This window comes from Penicillium hordei (assembly GCF_028827395.1).
Source record: "Penicillium hordei strain IBT 12815 chromosome Unknown utg000002l_segment0_segment0, whole genome shotgun sequence".
Lineage (NCBI taxonomy): Eukaryota > Fungi > Ascomycota > Eurotiomycetes > Eurotiales > Aspergillaceae > Penicillium > Penicillium hordei.
In genome coordinates this window covers 2,019,072-2,046,153 of record NW_026623143.1, presented here as the reverse complement: position 1 = coordinate 2,046,153, position 27,082 = coordinate 2,019,072, and the positions used below count along the sequence as shown (strand labels likewise).

General features: G+C 49.2%; 10 protein-coding genes across 10 annotated transcripts; 4 read left to right on the top strand and 6 right to left on the bottom strand.

The window, feature by feature from the left end:
* Positions 1 to 12: 12 nt before the first annotated feature.
* Positions 13 to 1,978, bottom strand: N7537_004058 (uncharacterized protein; the record flags this gene model as incomplete). The annotated part of the gene is made up of 6 exons (XM_056895116.1): positions 13 to 442; positions 499 to 1,066; positions 1,116 to 1,422; positions 1,473 to 1,613; positions 1,679 to 1,715; positions 1,767 to 1,978. 6 exons carry the CDS (start codon positions 1,976 to 1,978, stop codon positions 13 to 15), a joined length of 1,695 nt encoding a protein of 564 aa, XP_056754864.1.
* A 440-nt stretch (positions 1,979 to 2,418) lies between these two features.
* N7537_004057 (lipase family protein) lies at positions 2,419 to 3,445 on the bottom strand (the record flags this gene model as incomplete). Its single annotated transcript, XM_056895115.1, has 3 exons — positions 2,419 to 3,088; positions 3,142 to 3,310; positions 3,367 to 3,445. 3 exons carry the CDS (start codon positions 3,443 to 3,445, stop codon positions 2,419 to 2,421), a joined length of 918 nt encoding a protein of 305 aa, XP_056754863.1.
* Positions 3,446 to 4,359: 914 nt separating this feature from the next.
* Positions 4,360 to 7,134, bottom strand: N7537_004056 (protein arginine N-methyltransferase; the record flags this gene model as incomplete). The annotated part of the gene is made up of 4 exons (XM_056895114.1): positions 7,007 to 7,134; positions 6,323 to 6,947; positions 4,717 to 6,245; positions 4,360 to 4,647 (listed from the first exon to the last, which is right to left on the bottom strand). Exons 1-4 carry the CDS (start codon positions 7,121 to 7,123, stop codon positions 4,360 to 4,362), a joined length of 2,559 nt encoding a protein of 852 aa, XP_056754862.1. The 5' UTR covers positions 7,124 to 7,134.
* Positions 7,135 to 7,480: 346 nt separating this feature from the next.
* On the top strand, positions 7,481 to 9,866 carry N7537_004055 (DEAH-box ATP-dependent RNA helicase PRP43; the record flags this gene model as incomplete). Its single annotated transcript, XM_056895113.1, has 3 exons — positions 7,481 to 7,761; positions 7,821 to 9,687; positions 9,744 to 9,866. 3 exons carry the CDS (start codon positions 7,481 to 7,483, stop codon positions 9,864 to 9,866), a joined length of 2,271 nt encoding a protein of 756 aa, XP_056754861.1.
* A 464-nt stretch (positions 9,867 to 10,330) lies between these two features.
* On the bottom strand, positions 10,331 to 12,571 carry N7537_004054 (uncharacterized protein; the record flags this gene model as incomplete). Its single annotated transcript, XM_056895112.1, has 1 exon — positions 10,331 to 12,571. One exon carries the CDS (start codon positions 12,569 to 12,571, stop codon positions 10,331 to 10,333), a length of 2,241 nt encoding a protein of 746 aa, XP_056754860.1.
* Positions 12,572 to 12,871: 300 nt separating this feature from the next.
* N7537_004053 (nucleobindin SSP120) lies at positions 12,872 to 13,541 on the top strand (the record flags this gene model as incomplete). The annotated part of the gene is made up of 2 exons (XM_056895111.1): positions 12,872 to 12,995; positions 13,057 to 13,541. 2 exons carry the CDS (start codon positions 12,872 to 12,874, stop codon positions 13,539 to 13,541), a joined length of 609 nt encoding a protein of 202 aa, XP_056754859.1.
* Positions 13,542 to 13,980: 439 nt separating this feature from the next.
* On the bottom strand, positions 13,981 to 15,530 carry N7537_004052 (phosphoinositide binding protein ATG18; the record flags this gene model as incomplete). The annotated part of the gene is made up of 5 exons (XM_056895110.1): positions 13,981 to 14,026; positions 14,090 to 14,960; positions 15,035 to 15,194; positions 15,258 to 15,412; positions 15,479 to 15,530. The coding sequence occupies 5 exons, from the start codon at positions 15,528 to 15,530 to the stop codon at positions 13,981 to 13,983; spliced, it is 1,284 nt and encodes a 427-aa protein (XP_056754858.1).
* Positions 15,531 to 17,527: 1,997 nt separating this feature from the next.
* N7537_004051 (uncharacterized protein) lies at positions 17,528 to 17,975 on the top strand (the record flags this gene model as incomplete). Its single annotated transcript, XM_056895109.1, has 3 exons — positions 17,528 to 17,567; positions 17,628 to 17,820; positions 17,870 to 17,975. 3 exons carry the CDS (start codon positions 17,528 to 17,530, stop codon positions 17,973 to 17,975), a joined length of 339 nt encoding a protein of 112 aa, XP_056754857.1.
* Positions 17,976 to 21,181: 3,206 nt separating this feature from the next.
* On the top strand, positions 21,182 to 23,499 carry pps1 (tyrosine/serine/threonine protein phosphatase PPS1; the record flags this gene model as incomplete). The annotated part of the gene is made up of 6 exons (XM_056895108.1): positions 21,182 to 21,923; positions 21,982 to 22,068; positions 22,122 to 23,015; positions 23,073 to 23,193; positions 23,251 to 23,307; positions 23,373 to 23,499. The coding sequence occupies 6 exons, from the start codon at positions 21,182 to 21,184 to the stop codon at positions 23,497 to 23,499; spliced, it is 2,028 nt and encodes a 675-aa protein (XP_056754856.1).
* A 1,073-nt stretch (positions 23,500 to 24,572) lies between these two features.
* N7537_004049 (mismatch repair ATPase MLH1) lies at positions 24,573 to 27,025 on the bottom strand (the record flags this gene model as incomplete). The annotated part of the gene is made up of 4 exons (XM_056895107.1): positions 24,573 to 26,309; positions 26,361 to 26,627; positions 26,675 to 26,854; positions 26,924 to 27,025. 4 exons carry the CDS (start codon positions 27,023 to 27,025, stop codon positions 24,573 to 24,575), a joined length of 2,286 nt encoding a protein of 761 aa, XP_056754855.1.
* Positions 27,026 to 27,082: the final 57 nt, after the last annotated feature.

Sequence of the window (27,082 nt, the reverse complement as noted above, 5' to 3'; positions counted from 1 at the left end):
CTCAACCAATTCTCAGTGGTCACGTCTGCGTAGTCTGATCGACGCCGAGCTAGATGGGTTTGGTCCATTGAGAGTTGTGTTGTAGGTCGCACTGCTATCAAGCACTTCCAGAACCACGGTACTGTTACCCTCGCGGTAGTCGCTTGTTGGTGTTCCATGGGTTCTGTAACCACCTTGTGGCTTCAAGTGTTTCTTGCCTGTCGCAATATCCTTTCTCGTAACCACTCTCTCGAACATCTCCAACGCAGCCAAGGGCTGGTAGAAAGGTACTTCGTGACCGGACTCGTAAATTCGCACAAAGCTGAACAAGTCACTTTGACGAACTTGTCCGTGAACAACGCCATCCGAAGTGGTGATGTTCACAAAGCCTGCGTGCTCGTAACCTTTGGCATTGATCTCTTCGGCGATAACTTGTCCACCAAGCCAATTGCAGTTAAAGTCGCTAGATCTCTAATTAGCACGGTCTAGTTAGTCATCTCATGACATGGAAGGACTCACGCGTCTCCGAAATACAGCAAAACCTGTATCCCAGCTTCGAGCAACTTCTTCACACTCTCAATTGTTCCGGACTCACGGTCGTCGTCACCTGTGCTTCCAAAGGCATTACTCACAGTCCCGGAAGACTCTGAGAAGTTCTGGTACGCTCCAATAGCAGTTTGAACCTTAGGGCTGTTGAGGTAATCGACGTAGAATTCGTATGGGAACGGATCGGGTGTCAACTCTCGCATATCATACTCGTCGCGCCCAGAGTATGTGTCAAATAGCGACTCGACCTTCGAAGCACAGAATTTGTCTGCCGTAGAGCAAATGTCATTACGACCGGTCGCGTAACATTCCAGAGTCTGATCAACGCAGTTTCCTGCTCCATAAAGGTTGTTGTACCATTCAGCCTGGACAGACTCGTTGTATGGGTTGAAGTCGTATGTGTTTCCGGGGAAAATGGAGAAGTTGTAGTATGCCTGATATTGAATGAGGGGATCGAACCAGCCATTTCCAATCAGGACGTTCTCAAGATCGATCTTAATCGAGCCGTGGGGCTTCTTGGCGTTCTGTTTAACAAAGTACTCTGCTTAAAATTAGTACTAGTCGCATCCAAGAGCGCTTGGGGTCTTTACCGTTGAACACTGGGCCGTAGTGTCCTCCGTAACTCTCAGTGGCGAAGTTGAAGCCATTCCGCGAGTACTGTGGGAAAGCTCCCATGAAGCCTTGTAGTGTCTTCCACATATTCGGAGCCGCATTTGCAGTTGTATTGGGGACCAGGGCAATGTCCGGTTTGGAGTATGTACCACATGTTCCAAGTTCCTGGGCGTAATCGGGGCACTCCTCGCTGGGCAACTGAATGACATTTCCATCGCTATCCTGGTAAGCTGGAATGGGGGCTGTGTAGGATAATCCGACTGTGGCAGGCTGGTCCACAAACAGCTGGGGAGAGTTGAGCTAGAGTCATGGCAAACGAAGGAATGCAAACTTACCATATTGCTGACATTGCTCCAGGAATACGGGTTATTGAATGCATTACCGTCTTGGTCAACTCCGCAGGGCCCCAATTCCTGGAATAGCCCAATCATCGAGGAAGATCCTGGCCCTCCGTTGATCCAGACCGTAAGTGGTGCCTTATTGAGTGTCAGTACACCTTGTAAATGCTGAAAGTAAGTGCTCGAATGCCATTGTGACATACCTCTTTAGGATCTCCGTTTCTAGCCTCAAAGAACCACCTGTGCTAGTTAGTCGCTGCCGTAGGGCCCATCTCCACCGGGATTTCTCACCAGAAAATGTGCTCGTCTTTACCAACATCGGCGTAACCAGAATAACTCTTCACATTAGGATCTTGTTCACAAATCCCAGCGGGCACTTCTTTGTATCGCACATCGATACCGGCATGTCCTTTCTTAGTGATCAAGTCACTGGGCGCAGGCACGAATTGTGCCGCGGCAGAGTGCGCTAGCACTGCTAATAAAAGCTTAGTATACAGCACCATTTTGAATTGAGATCCTCAATTCAACTCGAGGTCCAAGTCATATCTTTATATCATTCATTCCAGATAACCCCGCCCGGCTGGGGATATCCACTTTATATTGCTAGAATCAAATGGGAAGGACAAAAACCACTAAGATCGCCCAATTTAGTCTGTTCGGTTTAACCCCGACGGATCTCCGACTGGATGTCTCCTGAGACCCGGAAATGACCGAATTGCTTATCAGGCAACTTTATCATTGCAAGATTCGGGGTTGAGAGATCAGCTTTGGCAATTTTGGTACTTTTTTTCTTCCAGCCCCCCCTTGCCTCGATCTACCGCACAGTTTCATCTTGCCCCTGCATAATTCCGAAACTGTATGTGTCATTATTCTTTATACATATCAACGTCAGCCCAGCTATTATAAAATCTATGAAACGAAAATTGAGGGGACTTGATCTAAATTAAACCCTCTTGAGTGGCAGCCCAGGGCCCTTGCCAGCATCAACCTGCACATAGTACCAGATGTGCGCCTCAAAGTCCGTCAGCAACGGCAGGCCAGTTCCGGTGTTTCCGTCAAAGGAGACATCTCCATCAATAACCTTGATATCAGAAGTGCTAACCGTGGCATTGTTAGGCGAGGTGATCCAATACTCAGGGCTGACGTGAACATAACCCATTGACAACAAGGGGAGCTTAGGGACGGGGTCATTGGTGTGGGTGAAGCGGAAGTTGTTGCCCTGGGCCGTGATATACTTGGCCAAAGCCTTGTTAGCCACTCGAGGCGAGGCATACGCGTACAGCTTAGCCGATGGGTAGCCTTTGCCCCGGAGATCAGTGGCAGCAAGGGTTGCGACGGCGGCACCCAGGCTGTGGCCCACTACAACCAGCTCATAGTCGGGGTTCTGTGCGACGACCTCCTTCAGTTCTTTGATGATGTCGTCACGGACTAGCTTCCAGGAGCTCCAGAAGCCGAGTTCGGCGAGGCACCCATCACAGAGACCAGGGTTTGTGTGTACGAATGTGGCATCAGCGACCCAGTTGCGCACAGAGTAGGACCCGCGGAAGGCGAGAACAACTGCCGAGTGGGTGTGGTCTACTGCAATGTAGCCGGCAGTATCTGTGATGGTAGAGCTGTGCGTGGGTAAGTATAGCGTCTAGGTTATTTTATGGTGGGATTCACTTACTCGGAGAAGTCATAGGATACAGTCGCACCGGTTGCCTCCACTTCGGGACAGTTGCCCTTCGAACAACTCAGCTTGTCGCCCACCTGAGCCGCATAGTCCGCTTCATAGTATGACGCGGCAGCATACTGGACCCAAAATTCAAACTGGTCCAGTTCGCTGCTCGAAACATCTAACCACGTGTGAGCAATTTGATCAGGTGACACTGGGCAACGTTGTGTGATATACCTCGGGACTGCAGCTTGCCGGGGAGGGCATGGCTCAACGAAGCCACTGCAGATAGAACTGTAAAGAAAGAGAGACGCATGATGGCTTAGGGTCAATGGCTGAAGCTGATGGAGACTGGAGACATCACAGTCCGGGGGAAACCTCCAGCTTTATACGGTCAATTGCATCTCAAAGTCCCATGCAGGTACGAAGTATGGTTCCTAAAATCGGTTCCACAATTGCGCCAGCCCATTTTGCGTCGGGGGAACCACGGCGTAAAATAAAATCCGATATTGCTCGTGATGAGGGATTTGCACATAGTTCAGCTGACGGGGGATACTCCGGATTCATATAATGATCGTCAAAGTATAGATCACATCTGGGGATGTGGTACCGGAAAACAAAGAGCGCTCCAATCGTCTTGGCTATCACCGTGGGCAATTGGTGGAGTCGGGGAATTGTCTCGTTCCGGTAACTGTGGAAGGCAGCCAATATCGAACCCGTGGCGTGGACTCCGAGTACGGAGTTTATTGTACGGAGTACTCCGTGCAATGATATGCGGCTGGCTGACATATGTAAACGCCATGTGGTTTCCAAGGTTGTCCCGATCACATGAAAACATACTGATTACCAGAAGCTTGACCTACTCGGCCCGAACTTGGCAAAAATATTGTGTGCCCATTCCTTGCCAAGAGACTCCCTTGCGGGTATACCGGAGTAGGGTTACGTACTTCGCAAGAACTGGGGACTGGGTGCTCTGTGCACGGAGTACATAGGGCTCCTGCTATTGGAACACATGGGGTAAGAAATCTCTTGGCGTTCCCCTGTTCCCCTGTTTCCCCTGCTCGCGTGACTATATTTGGCGGTCCTGGACGGCAGAATTCAACTGCCCTATTTTCAATCTTTCTTCTCAGTCTACCTAACAATCGTAATACACCTAGTCTTTTGTTGTCATAATTAACAATTCAGAGATCACGACTCGAACAAATTTTATTCAACTCTGGCCGATGAATTTCACATTAAACAGCCATCCTTGATGCTAGAGTGCAGATCGCTCATCCCCACTCGCACGCGGCGATAGCCGATTCGGTGGGTCTTCTTGGCAGAATTTTCCTTCGTTCTCAGGCTTTCCACGCTGGGAGACCCGGCCTGCGCATAGCTGATAGGAGTGGGTTTGGTGGATGCTGCAGTAGGTTCAAGGGCATAAACTTCAACCATCCATTCATACCAGACCTTGCGGTCGTCGGTTTGACGGTACATCGTGGCAACGATCTCGCCATTTTCGGGAACACTAAGAGGGGTCTGGAGACAAGTGTCAGTATGATGGAAGGGAAGACACGATAATGTAGGTGGATATTTCCGAAAACTAACCTTCAAGGGGAAGTAGATGGGGAACCAGCTAATCATGCTTGCGCTCTTGGCATCCATGGTTACCGGGTTGGTAGACAACTCCACGTCACCGTAAAGCACCGTTTCAAAGTAGCCGGCCAACCCGTGGCACACACCTCTGTTCTGGGAAGGGAAGGCCAGACGTGTTCGGCGCACATTGTGAGCGTTCGAGATAGTCGACTGCATGGGGGACTGGGGAGGAATGTGTCGGTTCGGGTGAGAGAAAGACCAGGCGGTCTGCACAAAGGGAGTAGGGAATTCAGTAGTAGAGAATGACGCCGACGGGGTGGATGCCCGGTTTCCATTGTTGGGAGTGGAGCTTTCACCACCGGCAGGTGTATCCGTGGTGGAGAGGAAGTCAATAGCATGAAGCATCACGACGTAAGGGGTCTCTGGGGCGGCCGGGTTGGACACCGTTTGGTGCACAACATCGGCGTGCAATTTGGGAGCGGAAACCGGAGTGAAATGTGCCGAATATGAGGCTGGAATGGAAATTCCGTGGACGGGATTGATCACGTCGTTCACGCCATCCAGACATTCTGGGGAAAGCTCGTTGTCCGCGAAGGAGCCTAATAGCTCCGAGACAATGATATCAACATGGGTGTGGCGCATATCCGAAACTTGGGGTTCGGATATTTCAGATGGCCCGTTCTGACCCTTCTGCGAGTCGAGTAACGAGCCCTCGATGCCCAGAGATTCGCCCACATGGCCCGTACCAGCTGTAGTCGGCTGCTGTCGGACCAGAGGTCCTTTCCAGCTTCGCATGTCTGACTGGACCAAAGTGACCTTACCATCCCAGATTGTGTCGTTGTGTCGCTGTAACAACACAAACGCGTTCTGGTTCTTCTCCACGGCCCAGAGATCAATCTCCACCCCAGCGTCTGCGCTAGCCTTCAGTGCGCGAGTGACTAGCGGGCCACGGCCAGCTCCCACAACTGCGAGAATGACTTTCCCGTCCGGGTGGGACGTGGCCTTCTTCTGATCGGCCCAGTCTCTCAATGCCTTGCAGATTGCCTTCTCATACCACTCGTATTTGATGGGGTCCTTTTCAAATACTTCATATGTGATACTCTCCAGATTGACTGTCAGGGGCTGTAGAGGTGCCTGCAAATAGTCCTGGTATCCCACACCGAACCTCTCAATTGCTGTCCGCGGGGGCTGGCGCTGCTGCAGGTTGCGGATATATGAGAGGTGTGGAGTGGGGTCATAGTGCTTCTTGCCAGCCTGCGACAGACTTGGATAGTCAGACCCAGATAGCGAAGCCTGGTTGGTATCAGGGTCTTCGATATTTTCAAGTCCAGGAATAGGACCAACACCACAAAGGATAATCCACGGCGCAGTTCGAAGACGCATCATCTTCGCAATCAAACCCTGGTGGGACTTGGACAAGACTGGGTATCCTTTCTGGTTCTTGAGGAACGTCGATCCATCAATCGTCAGCACACGCACTGGTTCTGAATGCCACCGAGATTGCACAAACAGAGACGGCAGTTGCTTCGGCAGAGTAAGAGCTGTGGTTCGGATTAGCTTTAGTTCAAAACATCGTAGCAATGGCGATGGGCCATTGAAAAGAGGGACTAGCTCATACCAACGAACAGTCTTGTGTGGTATTTGCAAGTCTTTCTAATTGAATCCCAAGCATCCCAACTTCCAAACGGATCAATCTTGAGTGGCTCTCCCTCATCTGGCGTCAGGTATTCTGCCCGAGCAAGCGGGGCCAAGTCGCCCATGGTATCAACTTCAACCTCCGGGTTGTCAACCATCTGCTGCCAAATGTTGAATTGGATGTAGGGACCGAGGTCTAAGGCATCTTGAATTGCTCGGGCATAGTAGATAACACCCTCGGAGTGCAAGGGGCCGTGGTGCAACTTGGGGCCAGGAATCAAAAGATATCCGATTCCGCAAAACGCAGCATAGGCAACTTCCAACATCAAAACTTGCCGGGACAGGTCTGCAATTAACGGGTCGGGTGAGCATAGATCAATCCAGCTACTGGTCACACCAACCAATTGGCTGGTTGCATCATTCGGAGTGAGATACGAATCTGCCTTCGAGAGCGGCGGAACCACCAGAGGCCTGGTGTTCTGGGTAGTGGCCATGGTTCCAACAACATCATAAGTTGGGGACTCTAGATTGGCCAAATAAGACGACAATAGGCCAAGAACCCGTGAGTGGAAATGAGAAGTTGTGATGGGGACAGTCATCATGTCATACTATCAAATCAAGGTTAGCATTTATGAAGGTAATGTTCCAGTCGAGAGAAAGAACGAACATTACTCTCATGTACGTTTTGGATGACCCGAGGGGTCACAGTGACCAGTCGGTTGTGCTCATGGTGCCCAATGCAGAAGGCTGGCCCTGGATCCTCTGAAGGATTATAGCTATCCATGTTGACAGAGAAGTCTGGCGCAATGGTGGGGGTGGTCTGGAACTAGGGATGTAGATAAAAGCTCGTTATGAGCAATGGAGGAGCTAATAAACTTGGTATCAGGCAATCCTATCCGAAGGAGCCACGCGCATCAGACGAACTGGCACAGAGAAGTCCAGACAAAAACACACAGGGCATCAACAAGCTTGAAGATTATCGATCCCTTTGTGGAGAGCGGCAGAATAGACTGGCGGTGAGTCTGATAGGCAGCTGTGGCGCTCGGCCGACCTGCCTATCTCATATTTTTTTTCTGCGGTATCTCACTTCTTCTTTCCGCCGAGTTTACCCTTCAACACTCTCCCCTCCTTTACCTCCACGATGGCTGATAACCGATCTGATTCCGAGGGTGGCGCGCGAGCGAAGCGCCAGAAGATGGACGCTGGGGACCCAAAGAACAACCCTTACCTTGCGCACATGTACGAGAACAACAATGTCTCCGACAACTCGGCCCTGGCCAAGTTCAAGCGACACCAGACAACTGCAGCGCTGGCGAAAAAGGCGGAAGATGGCGATATCAACCCTTTCAGTGGCCGGCCTTTTTCCAGCAAATACTTCTCAATCCTGAAGACCCGTCGCGATCTGCCCGTCCACACGCAACGGTGAGTGCTACCCGACAGTTATCCTAGGAGAAAGATTACTTACTGACCACTTTACTTAGTGATGAGTTCCTGCAACTCTACCAACAGTCCCAGATTCTTGTGTTCGTTGGTGAGACTGGTTCCGGAAAGACTACGCAGATCCCGCAATTCGTCCTCTACGATGATCTCCCCCAAACTCAGGGCAAAATGGTCGCTTGTACACAGCCTCGACGAGTGGCTGCCATGTCCGTTGCCCAACGTGTGGCGGCTGAGATGGATGTCAAGCTTGGAGAGGAAGTTGGTTACAGTATCCGTTTCGAAGATATGACCGGCCCGAAGACCATCATGAAGTACATGACTGATGGTATGCTTCTTCGCGAGGCTATGAACGATCCCAACCTGTCGCGTTACAGCACAATCATGCTTGACGAGGCTCACGAGAGAACTATGGCAACAGATATCCTGATGGGTCTCTTGAAGGAAGTTGTGGTGCGTCGGCCTGACTTGAAGATTATTATCATGTCGGCTACTCTGGATGCGCAAAAGTTCCAGCGCTACTTCATGGATGCACCCCTTCTCGCAGTCCCCGGTCGTACCCACCCTGTCGAGATCTTCTACACCCCCGAACCCGAGCAAGATTACGTTGAGGCCGCAGTCCGGACTGTGCTTCAAATCCACGCCACCGAAGCTGAGGGAGATATTCTTCTGTTCTTGACTGGTGAGGAGGAGATTGAGGATGCTTCACGGAAAATCGCGCTCGAGGGAGATGAGATGGTTCGTGAGGCAGATGCTGGTCCTATCAAGGTCTATCCTTTGTACGGTAGTCTTCCACCTCACATGCAACAGCGCATCTTCGACCCTGCACCACCCCCACGCCGCCCAGGCGGTCGCCCCGGACGCAAGGTCATCGTGTCAACCAACATCGCCGAAACATCTCTTACCATCGATGGTATCGTGTACGTTGTGGATCCCGGATTCTCCAAGCAAAAGATTTACAACCCCCGCATTCGTGTCGAGTCACTCCTCGTTTCCCCCATCTCCAAGGCCTCCGCGCAGCAGCGAGCTGGTCGTGCCGGTCGTACACGTCCCGGAAAGTGTTTCCGCCTTTACACTGAGGGCGCATTCAAGAAGGAATTGATCGAGTCGACTTACCCTGAGATCCTGCGATCAAACTTGTCCTCAACAGTTCTTGAACTAAAGAAGCTTGGTGTTGATGATCTGGTCCACTTCGATTTGATGGACCCGCCTGCGCCAGAGACTCTGATGAGAGCATTGGAAGAACTGAACTATTTGGCCTGTCTGGACGATGATGGAAACCTTACTCAGCTTGGTCGTCTAGCCTCCGACTTCCCTCTCGATCCTGCCCTTGCTGTTATGTTGATCAGCTCTCCCGAATTCTACTGCTCTAATGAAATTCTTTCCATCACCGCCCTTCTGTCTGTGCCCCAGGTCTTCGTTCGTCCTCCTGCCCAGCGCAAGCGTGCCGACGAGATGAAGAACCTGTTTGCCCACCCCGACGGAGACCACTTGACAATGCTGAACGTCTACCACGCCTACCGAAGCAATGAGGCCCAGGAAAACCCCAAGCAGTGGTGCCACGACCACTTCCTTTCCCAGCGTGCTCTCCAGTCCGCTGATAACGTCCGTTCCCAGCTGCTCCGCATCATGGAACGCCAGGATCTCGAGATGATGTCTACTCCCTTCGAGGATAAGAAGTACTACGAGAACATCCGCCGTGCCCTTTGCGCCGGTTTCTTCATGCAAGTCGCGAAGAAGGACACAGGTGGCAAGAGTCAATACCTTACCATCAAGGACAACCAGAACGTTCTCCTGCACCCCTCCACCGTCTTGGCTCACGAGGCCGAGTGGGTCTTGTACAACGAATTTGTTCTGACAACCAAGAACTACATCCGTACTGTCACTGCGGTCAAGCCAGAATGGCTCTTAGTATGTCCCCCATTCCTCTCTTATACTCACTATACAGTTTATTAACTATTTTCCAGGATATCGCCCCCACATACTATGATATCAACAGCTTCCCCAAGGGTGACATCCGCTCTGCCCTTACTCGGGCCGCTGATCGTCTCGCTCGCAAGGAGAAGATGCGCGCCGAGAAGCATCGATAGACCACTTGTTTCTGCTCAGCCTAAAATTCACGCATGATACGCTTGTTTGTCGCATTGCTTCCTTCTCATCACGATGTCCATATTTTGAATAGAACTTTGCTTTCGTTGTCTACTTTGCCATACCATACTTACTCCCCGGATAAAACTTTCTTGCCGTTGCCTTCAACCACTCTATCATAAATTTGAGACCTTATTAAAACCCTGATGAGCGAAATTCAATATACACGACAGGCTCAGGCCCAGACTACAAGAACAAAACCTTGAAATATTTTCCAAAATCAATTGTATTCACAGCCAATGCCTTTAGACTGGTTAATACATTCAGAGTTTCTTGCCCAAGGTCTTGTGTATGCTCTATTGGAAACAAATGTAGTCATTTAATATACAAAAAAATTCTCCTCCGTCTTCAGTCCGGAGACGGACAGTCAATGTCCATGCTTTGGAACACAAAGAGAATCGGCAGCTCAGCTGGCGAATAACGCGGGCTCAACAACAGGAGTCGTACTTTCCACTGATTGTTGGTCTGCACTGGTTTCTCGCCGCCGATTTCGCTTGCTTAGTTTCCGTGGAGATGAAGATGACGTTTGAGATCTGGCGAGGCTGATCCTAGTGGAAGTTCTAGTGAAATTGCGAGTTGGTGGAGAAATTTCGGGTTGCGAGTTCTTAAGAGGTGTGAGGGTTTCGGAGGATGGAGAGAGGGCTTGTTCACTGGTGGAAGTGCGGGAGGAGTCTTTGGTGGAGGGGGGTTCTGAAATATGGTGTTTGCGAAGCTCATAGATAAGTTCGCGGAGTTGGGCAACCTCGCCCTTAAGTGTGGAAATGTCCTCATTTACCGTGTTGCCAGCGGGTGGCTTTCCCTCGCCAGAGGCAGGCGTTCGGCCACGTCCAAGGGCCGTGAAAAGGGCATTATCTGCATGCTGATCGGCAAGTTTGGCATTGCGTCGGGCGAAAGTATCCTCTGCCGGCACCTCGATTTGGCTCAGATATTCCCCGAAAGTGTTTCCAAAATCATAGCACTTCTGCCACAAGGGGCGGTCAATGTTCTCTTTCGGTGTTTGCTTAGCAGCCTTGGACCACCGCTTGGGATCAGCATGAACGAAAGGTCCCGAGTCCGACTGGCGGAATAAAAGTCTTGGATCAAAGCCACTGTGCACGGCGGCTCTCACCAACGCATCCGATGCATCTAGTCGGTCACAGGAGTCGCACAGGCCGACCATTCGCCCAAGCAATCTCTCGACTGAATCGAGACGGTGGTCCGTTGATGACAAGAGGTAGGTGACGGCTCGTTTCAAAACATTCACACCCTTATCCCAGTCCCGTCGGAGGCTGTAGAACCGTAGATAGGTGAACAGGGTTTCCCAACTATCAAAGAAGCCCCCGCCCCGTGCAGCTTGGAGCCAAGCATCAGCTCGATCGGGCTGGTCGAAGCGTAATGCGGCGCCTATCAAGGCGGCATAGATGACTGGATTGCTGCTGTTTAAAGATGGAACTATGAGATCCATACCATTGACCGTTCGATGCTTATAAACCCCCCTGCTCCCTAAGTTGACGGAGTAGCCTTCTCCGCCAAGCATTTTCAGGAACAAATCGAAATCCTTGAGATTTTTCGATTTTCTGAAGAAGGTGATGATTGTGATCACAAGCGAAGGGTTGAGGAAGAACCGGTTGGGCAATAATGTCCGCAGAAGCAGCTCGACCAGGTCATTTTGGCGGGTTTGGCCAAATGCCATGATCATAAGCCGGAAAGCTGTTGGTCGATCCGGGTCCCTCGAGCTCAAGATGTTGTTGGATATCCGCAGAAGCAGTTCCTGGAGAGACATCTGCTGGCTCGTGTAGATGTGGATGTCGTTGGTGAGTTCGGCATCAAGGGTCTCACGCTCTCTTTGCATCTCGCCCAATTGACTCGCGGCATAGTCTTGCGTGATATCACTGTATGTGGCATGTCTGTTTGTTTTCAAGGTATTCATTCGATGGCGAATATTATTCAGTTCCTCCAGGAGCTGCGCGACGTTTACCTGGGGGGTCTCGAAATCCGCCGCGTAGTTCATTGAGACGCCCGAGTAACGATGTGCGATAGCCGGTCGTAACAAAATCCGAATAGCGAATTGCCTTAAAGCGAGTTTCTGAATAGCCTTCAGGCGAAGATCATCCTCCAAAACCCAGCTAGGTAATGTCTCTTGTGGAAGGAAGATCTCGCTCTCATCCTGCTCATCAATTGTGTGTTCATTCTCCTCGGCTGGTTCATTTTCTACCGCCCGCACCCCGACCGCGTTCAACCGTGTTCTTTCTGTGTGGAAGGCCCTTATTCTGTTGAAGCTGGCTGGGGATGTGATTCCGGGAGGGAAGCGAGCAACAGTGCCGAATCCCCTCGCTTGTATTAGGCGATTGAGTCCTCGGGTTTCTCTTCGTGATTGTAATGACGCCAAAATGCGCTCCTCTTCGTCCACCAACTCGCTCACTTCGGCCTTGACCGCGGCAATCTTTTCGTCCCAGTCATGTCGGCGGCGATCCTTCACGCTCGCATCGGCAATAGCAGCAGCGGCAAAAATGCTACCGTAAAGTGCGGTAACGGAGTTCCCAATTCGAAGTCGTCTCTTACTAGAAGTTGCTGCCCGCGAAGTTACCCCATTGGCAGTAGTGCTTAAACACCCGACACACCGGCAGGATGACTGTTTCGAAACAGCACGGGACCACAAACCCTGCATTCTCAGTGCATTGCTATCGCGCAATGTGTTCCAAAAGATAATATTGAAAACTAATGATTAATTGGACTCCTCCCGGAGCCCCGTCGCGAGTAGGGGTATGGAAATAGATGGGGTAACATGCAATGGAGCAAAGCAACCTTGGAAAAAAGGTTGCAATTCCGCAAATGCTCGGGTGATCGGTGCAAACATTACAAACGAGCTAAGACCCCATATCTCCTGAGCACCATTGAACGTCCAAGAGCTGTAAATCTATCTGCTGTTTTTGTTTTCTTGAACGAATCTCTTTTGTCACGATATACAATGGTTACTAAACTGTTCGGTTTCGCCGCCGGGCTGCTTGCGCTAAGCGGGCTTGCCAACGCCCATGGCTCGCATTCAAATGACGAAGCTCCCTCAGATGATTGGGCCACTAGACACATGATAGGTAAGACACGGCGGTAATGCCTCAATGGAAAAGTTGACGTTACTAAAGTTGTAACATCTAGAGGAGCACCATATTGGATCTTTTGACCCAACCTCATTCTTCATCCTGCACGATTACGATTCCTCAGGGACATGGACACACGACGAAGTCCGCAAGACATACGGCCTCAACGACGAATCCAATGCTGCTGTCAGTGAAGACAAGAAGCAAGATGCCGTGCGCACAGTCTTTGAGCTATTTGACTCTGGAAACACCGGGTTTATTGACCGGGAGGACTGGCTGGCCGGACTCGCTGCAGGTAAACGGCTGCCCGATCTCGGTTACGGCCCCGGACACCATGGTGACCTTGAGTATGAATACGAGATCCATCACTTTGAGAAGTACCACGGCGATGATGCGACGGAGGAGGACTTGACTCACCCCGAGGATATTGAGCATTTCCGAAAGCATGATGAGGAGGAGGATGCTGCAATTGCCCTCGAAAAGCTGGAGCAGATCCAAGTTGTCGTTGGCAATATTCCTCAGAAATTCCGCCGGAATTTTTAGACTATTGAGCTCACAGTTCCAATGCTTCTTTTTCTATGTACATACGCGCTTTTACATATCGGGTTTCGTCGATTTGAGTCTCGTAGTTCATCTAACATATGCCCCCTCCCCTTTAGGATATTTTAGTATCTTTCTGCATATAACACTTCCAATATGAGATTTATGAGAAGCTAAAGCAGCTATTCAAGACGTTGGACTTGGAAGCAGCGGATGTAACGATAAATAGCCAGCCATAAAATGAGAAATGATAACTGAAACACCGGGGATAGTATTGAGACGCTAAAAGCTCAAAAAGAGAGGGATGATTCATGGCAAAAGGCGACAGTCAGCGCCAATACCAAACATGGAAACAATGGAAAAGAGGTCATGGGAAAACAAGGAATTGCTAAGAGCATAATTATCCCTTTATACTTTAATTTGTCTTCCAAGAGCTTGGCTCTCAGTACTCCGTAGTGTAGCCCAGCCTATCAGTTGAATCGATAACTCTGCAGCATAAGAGTTAGCATTGAACTTAGCCGGTCTAGCTTGAGAAGGGTTTTCAAACTTACGAGTATTGTTTCGTCAGAGTCCCTTCTCCGCCCTTCGACAGATCAATATTGAACACGTAGAAGTTGCCATCACTAGTGACAACCATGACTTGGGGAGTGTTGCTACTCATGGCAACCACACTCCTCAACGGGCCGGGGCCTGCGTTCCCACCAGTGCCGGAGTTCGACCGCGGCAATTTGATCCAAGCAAAGTCACGCGCTGGCTCCCACATCTCACTGACTCCCTTGGGAAGATATCCGCCCATTCTGGCGGCAACTGCGCCACCGACGTTTTGAGAGGTCCGACGAAGCATCCCCATCAAAGTGCCGTTGTGCTTCCGCAAGGAAGAATCCGAGCCAGCATCGCCGCCGGTCTCGTCCTCCTCGGGTGAATATCCATAGGTATTTGGCGGAGATCCATGGTCCCGAGCTGGAGGAGAATGCGAGGAAGATCCATCTGACAGTGGTCCTTGTTGGGTCAACTTGAAGATGTGGACGGTCTCTGTGGACGAAGAGACACATAAGAGTGTGGATGTGGTGTTGAAGGACATGCTGTAGATTCTTGACGGCATGGAGCCACGTCGGAATTGGTACAGCTTGTGGCCATCTGGAACTGAGAAAATTCGGATGATGGTTCCTTTATCTGAGGCAGTAGCAAGTAAAGTGCCATCGCTATTCAGCGCGATGAGTGCCAGAGGAGAGCGATGGGCTTCGATAACGTTGATAGCTTCTAGCTTTACAGCATCAAATATTAGAACATCTCCAGTCGTAGGAGATACATGGGTTGTTCCAGGGGGCGCATGCGCTGGTGTGCTTGCACCTGCAGGGGCTTTTTGCGGAAGAGGGTATGCCATGTAACAATTCTCTGAAGATGGCGCAAGGGCACATATTGCTGTTGATTTGTCAGAACTGGGCATAAAGCTGCTTAAAAAGAAGAAAAGAAAAACAGGCGCAAGAGCTCTGTACCGTTAGGATTTGGTGAAGTATCGATGGTAGATAGAAGCTTCATGGTCTGGATATCATAAAGATAGATCTGATCCTCCAGGACAATAACAAGTCGCTTGCGGTTCAGTTTCACTGCGAGAACTGTTGTTGGAAATGTTAATTCACATATTGTGCATTGTCTCTATTCCAAATATTAGTTCAACATCTGCATGAAGTGTGAATCCAAATGATTTGAGATAGGTACCTTGGTGTTTTGAATCTGCAAGCGTCTGGGTGATAGGATAAGAGCTACAAGAGAGGTTGAGAATAGCATCTCAATGACAGCAATATTCCCCTCTTTAGCTTCATAGCTCTTGGCAAATGGTTCAGTTGTGAAGATCTGAAACCCCTTAGATGTTGCTATCAATGCGGTCAATGGATGTCCAACGATAAAACAGAAAGAAACAATTCCGGCGATAGACTCACCCACAGCCAGGTAGCTATAGTCCTGGTTAAATGTCACGAAATTCATGGCCATTTTTGGAAAGGTTCAGGATTGTAAATGAAATCAATGAGATTGATACAAGGCAACTCTCGGAGGTCGGAGATACCCCGCTTAGGGCGAGATTGAGAGGGAGCCGAACCAGCAACTCTTTGCCTGTCACTGGCCACTGCGTAACATATCTTGGACTTAGAACAATACGATATGCTTCAAAGGCGAGGATGTGAAGAAGAAAGGATATGATCTCCGCGAGGTCTTTGGTCGTCGAGGTTTGCGCTTGGGCCACACCTTGATTGCCCACCGCCTACGGATTTCTCTTATCAACAATCGCCTGTTCGTTTTGTTTTACTTCACTCTCTACCTATATACTTGATTTTCTCTGCCACTTCATGGCCTTCCCTTCCCGCTTTAGTGCTCAGGCCTTGCTGCTTTTGCTCACTGAGTACACCTAGGCACCCGTGGACGCCCCTGAGTATTACAATCACAAAGCTCGCTCACTGAGCCTCACCTGAGCGCCCTGATTTGCTCACTGAGCAGCCTGATTCGCTTACTGAGCTGAGCAAAATGCGGGAGCAGCTAAGTCAAGCTCACCTCAATAAAATTTACCGTGCTAGCCCCATCCAAATACAGTTGTTCACCAGAACTCTTGACCGTTGTGCCCTCGATGAAAGGCTAGCGTCATCAATTTGTTGGTCGATCCTGGTAGTTTCGCCTCCAGCTGGAAGGCAAATTGATAATGGGGCCACATTTGTTGGGTTTACTACCCCTTTCACGCAAGCGAGCTTAATCCGTGGCGCCCGTTTATCTTCATCAATTACCAGACATCGCCATAGAACAATAGCTATAAGATACCTAATACTTTCACGAACCTAGTAATATTACTTTTTGAGATGAGATTTATATGGTACAATAAAACTCCTTCAGAAATTCGGAAGGTCGAGCATCTGTAATTTCAGAGTTAGATAAAACAGATATGATCCTGTATGATCGTATGGTGCCGTTGCGGCTTATACTCCTTTCGGCCAACCACACCATGTATTACTTATTCATGGAGAGGCCATCTAACAAATATTGACTTATGAAACTGTCCTGATGAATCTTGCTCCCGGGGGCTTTTCAGGCTTTTTATATGTACATGTCACACATAAGTGCTGGTCCACAGGAACCTAGGATCAAGGGCATTTTTTCTTCTTGCTCCTAGGAACGTTCAAACTTTGCACGTACTATCAGAGATCCAGTGTATATAGTAGCTTACGTATTTGGTCGCTGACCAAACATTGTGCCTCTTTGGCCAGCTGGCGTAGACGTCTCGTTTATCCCAGAGTTTGACGACCTGGTTTCCTTATCCTAGGGGAAACGTTTCACGTAGGCTGATGAGAACGCCTCTTCTTAGAAGCCGAAGGAAAATGATCCCTTTGATTCGGGTGAATATTGTTCGGCAATACAATGGTATGCTGCAAAATATTGCTGTGTCCAAGAGGGGATGCTACTATATACAAGAATAAATCCAGCTATTCAAAGACTTTGGGGACCTATGCCTCACCAGAATTGCTCGTTATAGCGTAGCTCAACCGTGCCCTTTCCTTTCTGAGAAGCTACCGCTTTGCTGCAACGTTGAGAGATGTTGGATATGTCTATGTTTTGCAAGTATCAGAGCTACTGTATCAGAAAAGGCTCTTTTCAAGAAGACTCAAGAAATATACAACTCGACGCAGTAGCTAGAACATTGGCTGGCCATTCGATTCAAACTGACTATCATTTCCATGTCATGCTGATATTCTTAAAGGCTCTGGGCCCTGGGACGTCTGCCTTTTATATAATATGTTTATTACCAAATTGGGTACCTACGGGTTGGGTTGGGTTAGGTCGAGAAGCCTAGTTGCGGCCGTCCGCCCTCCGAAAGCATATCTCAGTGATATAGGCCAATAGCGAAAATAAACTACCCTTATTTTGGCAGTCATGTGGAGCTAAAGGCCCTTGCATCCAATACTTTGCATGTTTCTTGGGGATCATTGGCATATGTGGTTATTTTAATGGCATTCGCTACCTCCCAGCCAATAGCTGCACCTGCAGGTAAACCCCCGTCTCACTTTCAATCCCGCCCATCACAAGGCTATTTTTAATCAATTACAGCCGAGGTTGCAGACTTGGAGACGCGCGCCGACTATTACGTTGATATCCAAGTATACCACGGCTACAACTACGAGGGTGGCTGCTATAGCGAATGCAATTGGCCCGGTGAGGGTTACGGTATCACAAACGAATATCGGAAAAATGCCGGCTCGTTCAAAATTGGGACCAAGGGTTATAACTGCCAGATTGGATCGTGAGTTACTACCTAGGTCTGCTAAACATCGGAGCTAATATATGTCAAGACCCGAGAGCACGGAGCCAGTGGACTACCCTGGGACCAAGAGATTGAAGGGTGGATGGATCAATAACATTGAAGGATATCAGTGCAACAAAATCCATCACAAATGACAGATACTGCCCAGGGGCTTGGAGGTTACGTCAACTGGCGAGGAAATGCTATTGGTAGATGAGTTGGCATAAATGGTGATTGAAACCCCATAGTGAGATAGGCCTCGTTGTCGTATTTGGATTCCTTAACTTGTGAATGACCGTCATAAGAAGTAAATGACCTATATCGATGCCGACCACTGTGAGCTTGTTCGGCAAATTAACACTTATCAGACAAGAGAACCACCCCTTTTTAATGTTTATTCTTTGTTTAAAGAGAGCCGTTGATGCCCACCATTCTCAGCATGTGGTGACTGGCTGCCCAATGAAGAAATCAAGAAGGTTGATAATGTTAATTTTGGTTAACACATGTGAGGTACTTCCGCCAGTTTGACTGGATAATGTAGTCACATCCAGTCAGTCATATCAGTCAAAAAGTGAGCCCCTAGCTCGCCAGCCACAGAAAGTGTCGTCGAAGCCTAATATTTCAACACCCGCAGCCTAGTACCTGAGAAAATGTAAGGATCACCCGAGTTCCCTGGGCATTGATCAAATCTGCCGCGTGTCACCAATAAGGACTGAACAGTTCTCAAAAATTTCAATCTAGACCCGTGTGCCAGACTTGGAAGGAATACCTCGCAAGCGTGAGGAAATCAACGTACGGCAGCTACCTGCCTCACACGACAGAGTCCCTTATGCATGGACCACTGAAACAACCCTCAGTAGGTTGTTGTTCATGCCCGATCGAGGAAACATATGTCTTGAAGAAATTAGGCTTTTGGTCACCAAATTTCCCTTAACAGGTCAATACTATGTCCAAGCCAGATAGGCAGCAGTCGGGAGAGTCAACCCGCCTATACTTACCCAGGTTATCAAACACCTGAAGAATGTCCACGGGTGATTCGGGCCACAGCCAATATGCATAACTTCCTGTCCCGACCCAAACTCGATCACACTGTGGCTCCACTATGTGAAATGAACCCAGCTAGCAAACAGCCATGTAAGCTAGATATCCTAACTGGGCCTGTGATAGGCAACGTTCTGTGTCAAATCCAAGACAAGGAACAGCCTATTTTATTTCCACCCGATGATGTGCGGTTCCTACATTCCGACTAGCGCATGGGGTATCCGTATACCCGAATGCCGGCGCCGACTTGGTCGCATCTCCCCCTGGCACACACCAGTAATGTCCATGCCATCCCGCTCGGCAGATAGGACGTGTTCCTTGTTCCATACCCAGTAACAAGTAGAGTTTGTGGACACAGTCTTCACCAACCTGACTCAATGAGGTATATATCTAGTCATGATGTCTAGGATAGCGGAGATCTGCAGACCTGGTGTGAATCGAGGTAAGATCTGCAGAAATTTGCCCTATCGTTCAAATCAGCGTTTCGCCTGACACAGCCCACTTTTGTCTATGACTGTTGGCTTAGGAATTGCAGGAGATGGGTGACCAATGAGGGATGATATGGAAGGGTTCCCGAGGTCCTGTGTGGTTGAAATGTCAAGCGATGCCGAGGGAAAAGATAAGACGACTAAATTCCTGTTGTGCCACCTTAAGTCTTCGTGACCTGGGTATACCTGCCTACATATAGATACATAGGCTTGTTGTTAGGCACTGCCGTGATGGTGTTAAGTACCAGATTCAACTCTTGGGCATTAAGACATGAATATCACAAGATCAATTGTGTTGTTTCGGGACTGGCTATTGACAAGGTTAGGCACCTGTTTACTATTGGGCATATTATATCCAACGTTTTGAATCCCCCCCCCCCCTCGAGTGGATCGCAGTGGCGATCCGGGGTTAGTCCCAACCCCGTATAGGATATATTGAATATATGTACTTTTATGCGATACCTCGAGGTGAGAGTATAGAGTATGTGGGTTGGAACCCTTTTTTTTTTTCCTTCATTCCTAAAATATATATAAGTATTGGAGTGTTGAAAATCGAGATTTGTTAGTGATATATATAAAATATATATATATATTTCCTAGACTTTATCGGCAAATACCTTCCTGACCTATCAAACTAAAACTAAAATATACGTTATGATATATTCTCCCGTAGATTCCCTTTTTGGATTGACAATTTGACTTTTTATGTTTCCATGGACACGAAATGGCTCGACCTTCGGGCTTTCTCATCCGATGTGGATCCTGATACCCTCTCGAGCGGGGTGATAAGTTCTTTGTTCCCCCAATTACTGGAAATTTGAGGCGTCAACCAAGCAGAATTGGAGAACGGCCTTAGTAAACCCCCTCCCCAGACGCACAGACGGCTGTAATCCGGGTCGAGAACGATATCAAGGAATCTCGTCGTCATCGGTGCCTGCCCTATTGAATGATTGGCCACATCAAATATTATTTGCCCGTGGTCGCCTTTTTTTTTCGGGCCCGGTAGGTTTTTGAGGGGCAGATAAACCCGATAGGAAAGTGGTCAGAATCCCGGTCCTTGAGGGGGGGAATGTCATTCAGAATCTGTATCTAATGTAAACATCATACATCAAATTATACAAGGTTAGGCGGATAATATCCAGACCCGCGGTGGAGCGTGTGGATACAGATAGAATTAGGGGGGACCATCGTGGGGATCATGACGATGATAGTCAGTGATGATGATGAGAAGACGATATATCAGTAAACTGCTAGTAAATTGCCATACATGTAATGTTACCAAATGTATAAACAATAGAATTCACTTGGGTACATAATGTACAATGTACATGTACACTTGCTGTCAGATCTTGTCCCACATTATCTTCCCCCTCCTTCAATTGCTCTCCACTGCACTTCTCTTTTCTCCCCTTGTCATTCTACTTTGATGCATTTCTTTTTATCTTAAGCCTCTCCCTCCTAACTTGACTTTTATCTTTCCATTTTTCACCCCTTGCCTTATCTCTGGTATTGTATGATCCCCCTCCCTACCCCTTTTGACCTCGGATCCTCCTTATTTACTTTCTATGCTTCGCAACTGTTCAAGTTCACTACACTCGCCCACGCTCGCGACGCGCTTAAAGAAATTCTGCTAACAACTGCCGCATAGTTGTATTGGTGATCACTCGCTCGTCAGATTCCTATTGCTTTCGGCACTCTTCACCACATCTCGACTACGAAGGATGTAACAGTCTTATGATTCTAATCTCAAAAGTGTCGCAATTGCAAGTGACATTACCATTTTCATCTCAATATTACACCCCCTTTTCAATCAACGCGTCTTGTTAGTCGTCATGGCCACTGTGCTAGTTCAGCAGCAGGCACTGCACCACTCGACCCCTCCTCCCTCTCCTATTCCCTCAGCCTTGACCGTAAACCGACGATCAAGTCCTACCCCGAGCAGACATATTCCAGTATGTCCCACCGGACCTATTCCAACATCCCAGCCTACCTCCCTGTCCCGGCCCAGCGAGCAGCCTTCCTCGCTATTGTCTCCTCCAGATGAGAAGATGCGCATTGGACGACCGTCATCCCCCGCTGTGTATGCTATCGACGGACCGAAATTGGCAGCTGCAATCGCTCATCAAGCATCGCAACCTTTACCCGACGCATCTTTGATGTTTCCTTGGCTCCATGGACTGCATCGAGACAACCATCTGCAGCTTGGATTCTTTTCAAGTCGCAAGCGACATGCTCGTCACACTCCAAAATGCTGGCGAGGCCTCATGGTGGTAAAGCTTGGAGGTGACTTGAGCAAGTCACGCATCAAGGGCGCAGTAAGCGCCCACGAGGTGCTGGCACCCTCATCCCACTTCTTGATGGCTGATCCTCCCGAGGGGTTCTCCGTCCGCAATTTCCAAATACAAACTGCCAAGCTGGCTGCGATGTCGGATATTGTTATTTATGCTGAAGATGATGATAGTCATAGCGGACTTGTTGAGCTAGCCAATCAGTTTGCCAAGGCGCAGCGGTTATGGCGAACGAAAATGGATCCTCTGGAGGAGCGACCGACGTACAACACCTTCATTCTTACCGGTTCGTTATTTTACCTTATCCCCCCATTCATGGACGGTCAATTGATATACTTCACCAGACAAATTCTCCAGCATTGCGGACAAACACCCAGAGATCATTGCCACCGATGTAAACGGCCATCCGACAGGCCAAACTATGGATTTCGGTAACTTCAAACGAACCTTGGCGGGCCAAAAGTTTATGCTAACAAATTGGTAGTCCAATGGGAGCGACTGGAAATGTCAACAATGTCCCGGGCATCCGAGATTTCGTCCAATGTTTGGCTCGGGTGTACCCCGGATTACTTCCATACCGGAGCTCTTGAGTCACCAAAGGAAGAGGGCTATGACCTGTTGATCGAAACATGCGACATGGCCAACATCCCTGGTCCACGGTTCCTTGCCATGCTCGACAAACAGATAGAGAGTGGTCAACAGCGCTTGGAGTTCCCTTCATCGGGATCTCTTCTGCTTCCATCGGGGAATACCCGAGAGATTGAGGACATTGTCAACACCATCAGGTGGATCTACTATCTCGCACACCCAGAAAGTTCATCAGAAGAGCTCGAAACTGACGGAGACGTCGTAATGACGAAATCGAGTGGGAAACCCCGCAAGATTCTCATCCACTGTGCGGACGGTTACACCGAAAGCTCGCTGTTGGCAGTGGCGTACTTCATGTTTGCAGAAGGCGTGCCTGCCCATGAAGCTTGGCTCCGGCTGCATTGCGATAAGAAACGCAACTTCTTTGCCTATCCGACAGATGTGGCTTTCCTATGCCACATTCAAGGGCGCCTCTTGCAGGAAAGCCCCGCGACTCAGTCGACGGATCTCTCGGAAATCGGGGATCCCCATTGGTTTCACAACATGGACGGCTCCTTCCCCAGCCGTGTCCTGCCATATCTATATCTGGGCAATCTGAATCACGCCAATAACCCGGAACTTCTGTGGGAGCTTGGGATCAAGCGTGTGCTTAGTATTGGCGAGGCTGTCAATTGGACAGATACGGACCGCGCCAACTGGGGACCTGATAATTTGATGTACATCGACAATGTCCAAGACAATGGCATTGATCCTTTGTGTCAGGAGTACGATCGTTGTTTGGAGTTCATTGGTATGTCCTCCAAATTTGCTACTTCATTGTGGTTTCCATGTGCTAATTTGTGTATAGAACAAGGAAAGCGCCACGGCACGGCCACGTTGGTTCATTGTCGAGTCGGTGTTTCTAGATCCGCAAGTATTTGTATCGCTGAAGTTATGGCGTCCGAAAATCTCTCTTTCCCGCGTGCATAGTAAGTCAATTGTCAGTCTCGTCGTTTAGCTGAGCCGAGGATGCTAATTCATGATAGCTGCTTTGTCCGCGCAAGGCGACTCAACGTCATCATCCAACCTCATCTCCGCTTTGTGTAAGTCTTTTGTGTTCTTCTACCCTCACATACAACAAGACAATGTTGCTAACGCTTTCCCACAGTTATGAACTTCTCCAATGGGAGGAGTATCAGATGAAAAAGCGAGGCCAGCTCATCAAGCGAGAGCTTGAATGGGACACTGTCGCGCGTGAGATAGCTCTGCTCAACAAGCCCTATTCGAGGCACTAAGAGTAGCCTCGGGCTCCGAGGCCGTCCTAAATCTACACGACTAGGATTAGAAAGACGGCTCACTGGATACTACGTAATGGCCACTCCCGCTGCAAGCGTACACGCTACAACATTTCACATCACTTCTCTACCGACTGCCTGAGGGTCGACACTCAGCTTCACGCTGGGGCCGAACACCAAACCTATTTACTTCTTAATGCGTGTTTTTGTCACTTCATCCATGCAAGATACTACACACTACGATACAATGACTTTGCACGATTTCTATGAACAAGAAATGACTTCTTGATTGATCTTTGGCGCTCGGCGTTCTGGAGACCTCAGGGCATGGGAGATATTGCACTCACCATCCACGATGCAATGACTTTCTGCTGTCTCTGTTCGATCCGATGATCTGTTTCTTCTCAACCAGCCTATCTTGTTGATTTTACCTCTTGATTTCGCCCTATTCTGACTTTCTGTTTTCAATTTTCAATTTTCAGTTTTCAGCTTCTGTTCTTTTGTTTCTGTTTCATTCAGCAACCCACGATTTGCACTGTTATTTCGGCCCACATCATTTACCAGCATTTTCTCATGATACACCTCACCCTATCCAAGGGTTATGTCATGTCTTCATGGCACGCTGCAAGTTTGAACTGGAGCTTTCAAGAAGATACTTATTCGTTCCTCAACATGCATATCCATTTGACTTATTATTTTGCAGTCTTGTTTGTATCTTTCTGTCGCGCCTCTTTCCTCTTATCTCAGTCCCTTCCCTCTACCTAGGGATTTGGGTTATGTTTTATCTAGGGTTGGCACGGATATGGCGTTGTTACAAGCTCAGCGATCACGGGCGTCTCTGCTGACCTTTTTAATGTTATTTGTCTTATTCGAGCTTCGCACATTTTCGATTCGTTTGAAGATGCCTTGTAATATTTACGTGAATATCGACCCAAACGTGCAAGCCAAAAACGAACCAGATCTCGGATCACTAATGCATACCTTTAAATCCCCACCGAAAAGCTGGGAGATCTTCATTATTCATAAATATCAATCGGTATAATATAACTGTATGATCTTACAATACCCTCAACTCAACAGCGCTCAAACACCCGATACAGCCCCTTCAAATCTGCAACCTCAACCACACCCCGCAGCAATCGTGACGTGGCAACCAGCCGTGCACGCAGAGCCGGGAAAACAGCATACTCCAACATGCGAACCATCTGCGCACGGCGGGCCCTAACAAAAGCATCTTCGTCCTCGAGCCCAGAGTTATCGGATACCACCGGACCCTGCGTAGCCGAGTCTCCCGACACATCCTGTGCAGCCTGTGAAAGAATCGGAAGTTGCTCAGGCGTGTAAAAAGTAGCTAGTTCACGCAAAAATGTACGGAAACAACCCTCCTCACTATTCCAGTCCACATAAGGCCCAAGCCTCAGTAGGAAACGAGGCAGTTTCGCCAGCGCCGGCAGATACCCCTTCAACAACAGCGGGATGGCCAGCAAGTCTCCGTCGGGACTGATCTGCAGCGAAAAGTACTCATTCAGCATCTCGCGACGCTCGATGAGCGTGCGTGCTATCATCTCCGGCGCATTAGCGAAGATGGAATCCGCTTCTTCCCCGCTGGATCCGGAGTGCTCTTGCCGTTCTGATTCTGCGGCGATTTTTAGTAGATCTACCAACTTTGGCGCTGGCTCGAGTCGGATTACCCCGAAGTTGCCGAAGTCGGTTAGGCCTACTTGGTAGAAGAATTCGTGGCAAGCGAGTCCGTAGTCGATTAGGTATAGTTTCACGCCTGATTGGATGGCTGCGAGTCGTCGTCGCTCGTCGACCAGCCCGACGTAGGTGTGTGATGCGAACATCTCTGTTAGTGTGTTGTGCATTTCGGAGCGGACGGAGGCGCGGAGGTTCTTGACGGATGAGAGGGCGATCTTTAGGGGTTGGCGATCTGTTGTTTCGTATTGGAGGCCGTTGTCCAGGATTGATTTTGTTGGGGTTTCGGCTTCTGTGGGGGCGTCTGGGTTGGATGGGTCGCGAGATGAGGCTGTGGCTGGACCTAGCATTGCTGTGATTTTGCGGACTTTGGAATCTGTTCGGATGAGGTTGTTTTCGTAGGGTCTCTTTGTCGTGGCGGGTGTTTTGGGTGTTGTTCCGGCTTTTGTTGCCTCTCCTGTTCGCTCGTGGGCTGGAGTGCCTTGATCGGGTTGTAGGGACTCGATGGTCTGCACGCCAGGTAAGAGGCTTTGTGTTAGGAATGTCCGACTCGAGTCCACCTCAGCCAGCTTGGATCGGATTTCAGTGCAAACAAGCTCGATAATCTCGTCTTCATTTAGGAAATTCACTTCACGCTTTGTCGGGTGTACATTGACGTCGACGCGACTAGGCTCGATCTCGAGATCAAGATAGACGAAAGGGTGGCCGCCCTTGGGCAAAAAGGCAGAGTAAGTCTGTTCAACTGCACGCTTAACAGCAGTTGACTCCACTGCGCGGTGGTTAATGAACAGCAGAATCACTGTCTTCTTGACATGATAGTTCGCGTTGGTAGTGAAGCCGGATGCGCGAAATCCGAGCTTTGTATCTTCGATTTTAAATTCGACAACCTCGTTCGCCACGGCACTGCCGTGAATCTGGCGGATCCGGTCGACAGTATTTGCGCTGACTGGGGTCGAGATGCTCACGCCGGAGTCTCCGTGCTTGCGGCATGAGAAAGCGACCCCTGAGCAATGCACTGCGTACCGGCCGACGACATCGAGAATTTTGGCATATTCTTCGCTTGCCGAACGGAAAGCTCTCCGTCGAGTGGGGACGTTATAGAAAAGATCCTCGACCTTGGGCTTCGTTAACTTGAAAGCGTGCCTATGTTCATGTGTTTAACTTACGGTGATCTGAGTTCCTCCTCGGCCAGCCGTTGCTTTAGGTGCAGAACTCTGGCCAGGCTTTGCTGGTATCAACTTGCCATCTCCATAATGTGCTCGCCAGGCGCAGCTAGATCCAGCAGTTTTCGTCGTAACCGTCAGATGTGCGATGTGACTGATACTAGCTAGAGCTTCACCGCGGAATCCGTATGTTCCAATGGAGGTCAGATCTTCAAACTCTTTGAGCTTCGATGTAGTAAACCTCTCGCACAGGATAGGGAGATCATCTCGCTAGATGGTGTCAGAGACAGCTGCTGTAATATCAAAAAATAACTTACATCAATACCATGGCCATTATCAGTAATCTGAAGTAGCTTCAAACCGCCTTCCTTGATTAGGACTTCAATTGATGTGGAGCCAGCATCGACGGCGTTTTCGATGAGCTCCTTCAGTGCGTGCATCGGAGCAACGATGATCTCTCCAGCAGCAATTTTATTTACGACATCGGGATCCAAGGCCTGTATGGAATTTAGTATTTGTTCTACGTGGTAGTATACGACGGGATTCATGTGCACGCGTTATCTTACCTTGATTTTCTTTGGTTTAGGGGGTTCCAGAGGCTTATCTTCCTCTGCTGCGCGCTTGGTGCCGCGTTGATCGATAGGCTCAATATCCATGTCCTCTTCCATTATGATTTTCAGATGTCTGGAAGGTGTTCGGTGAGAAAATGGATTTCGAAGTGCGCG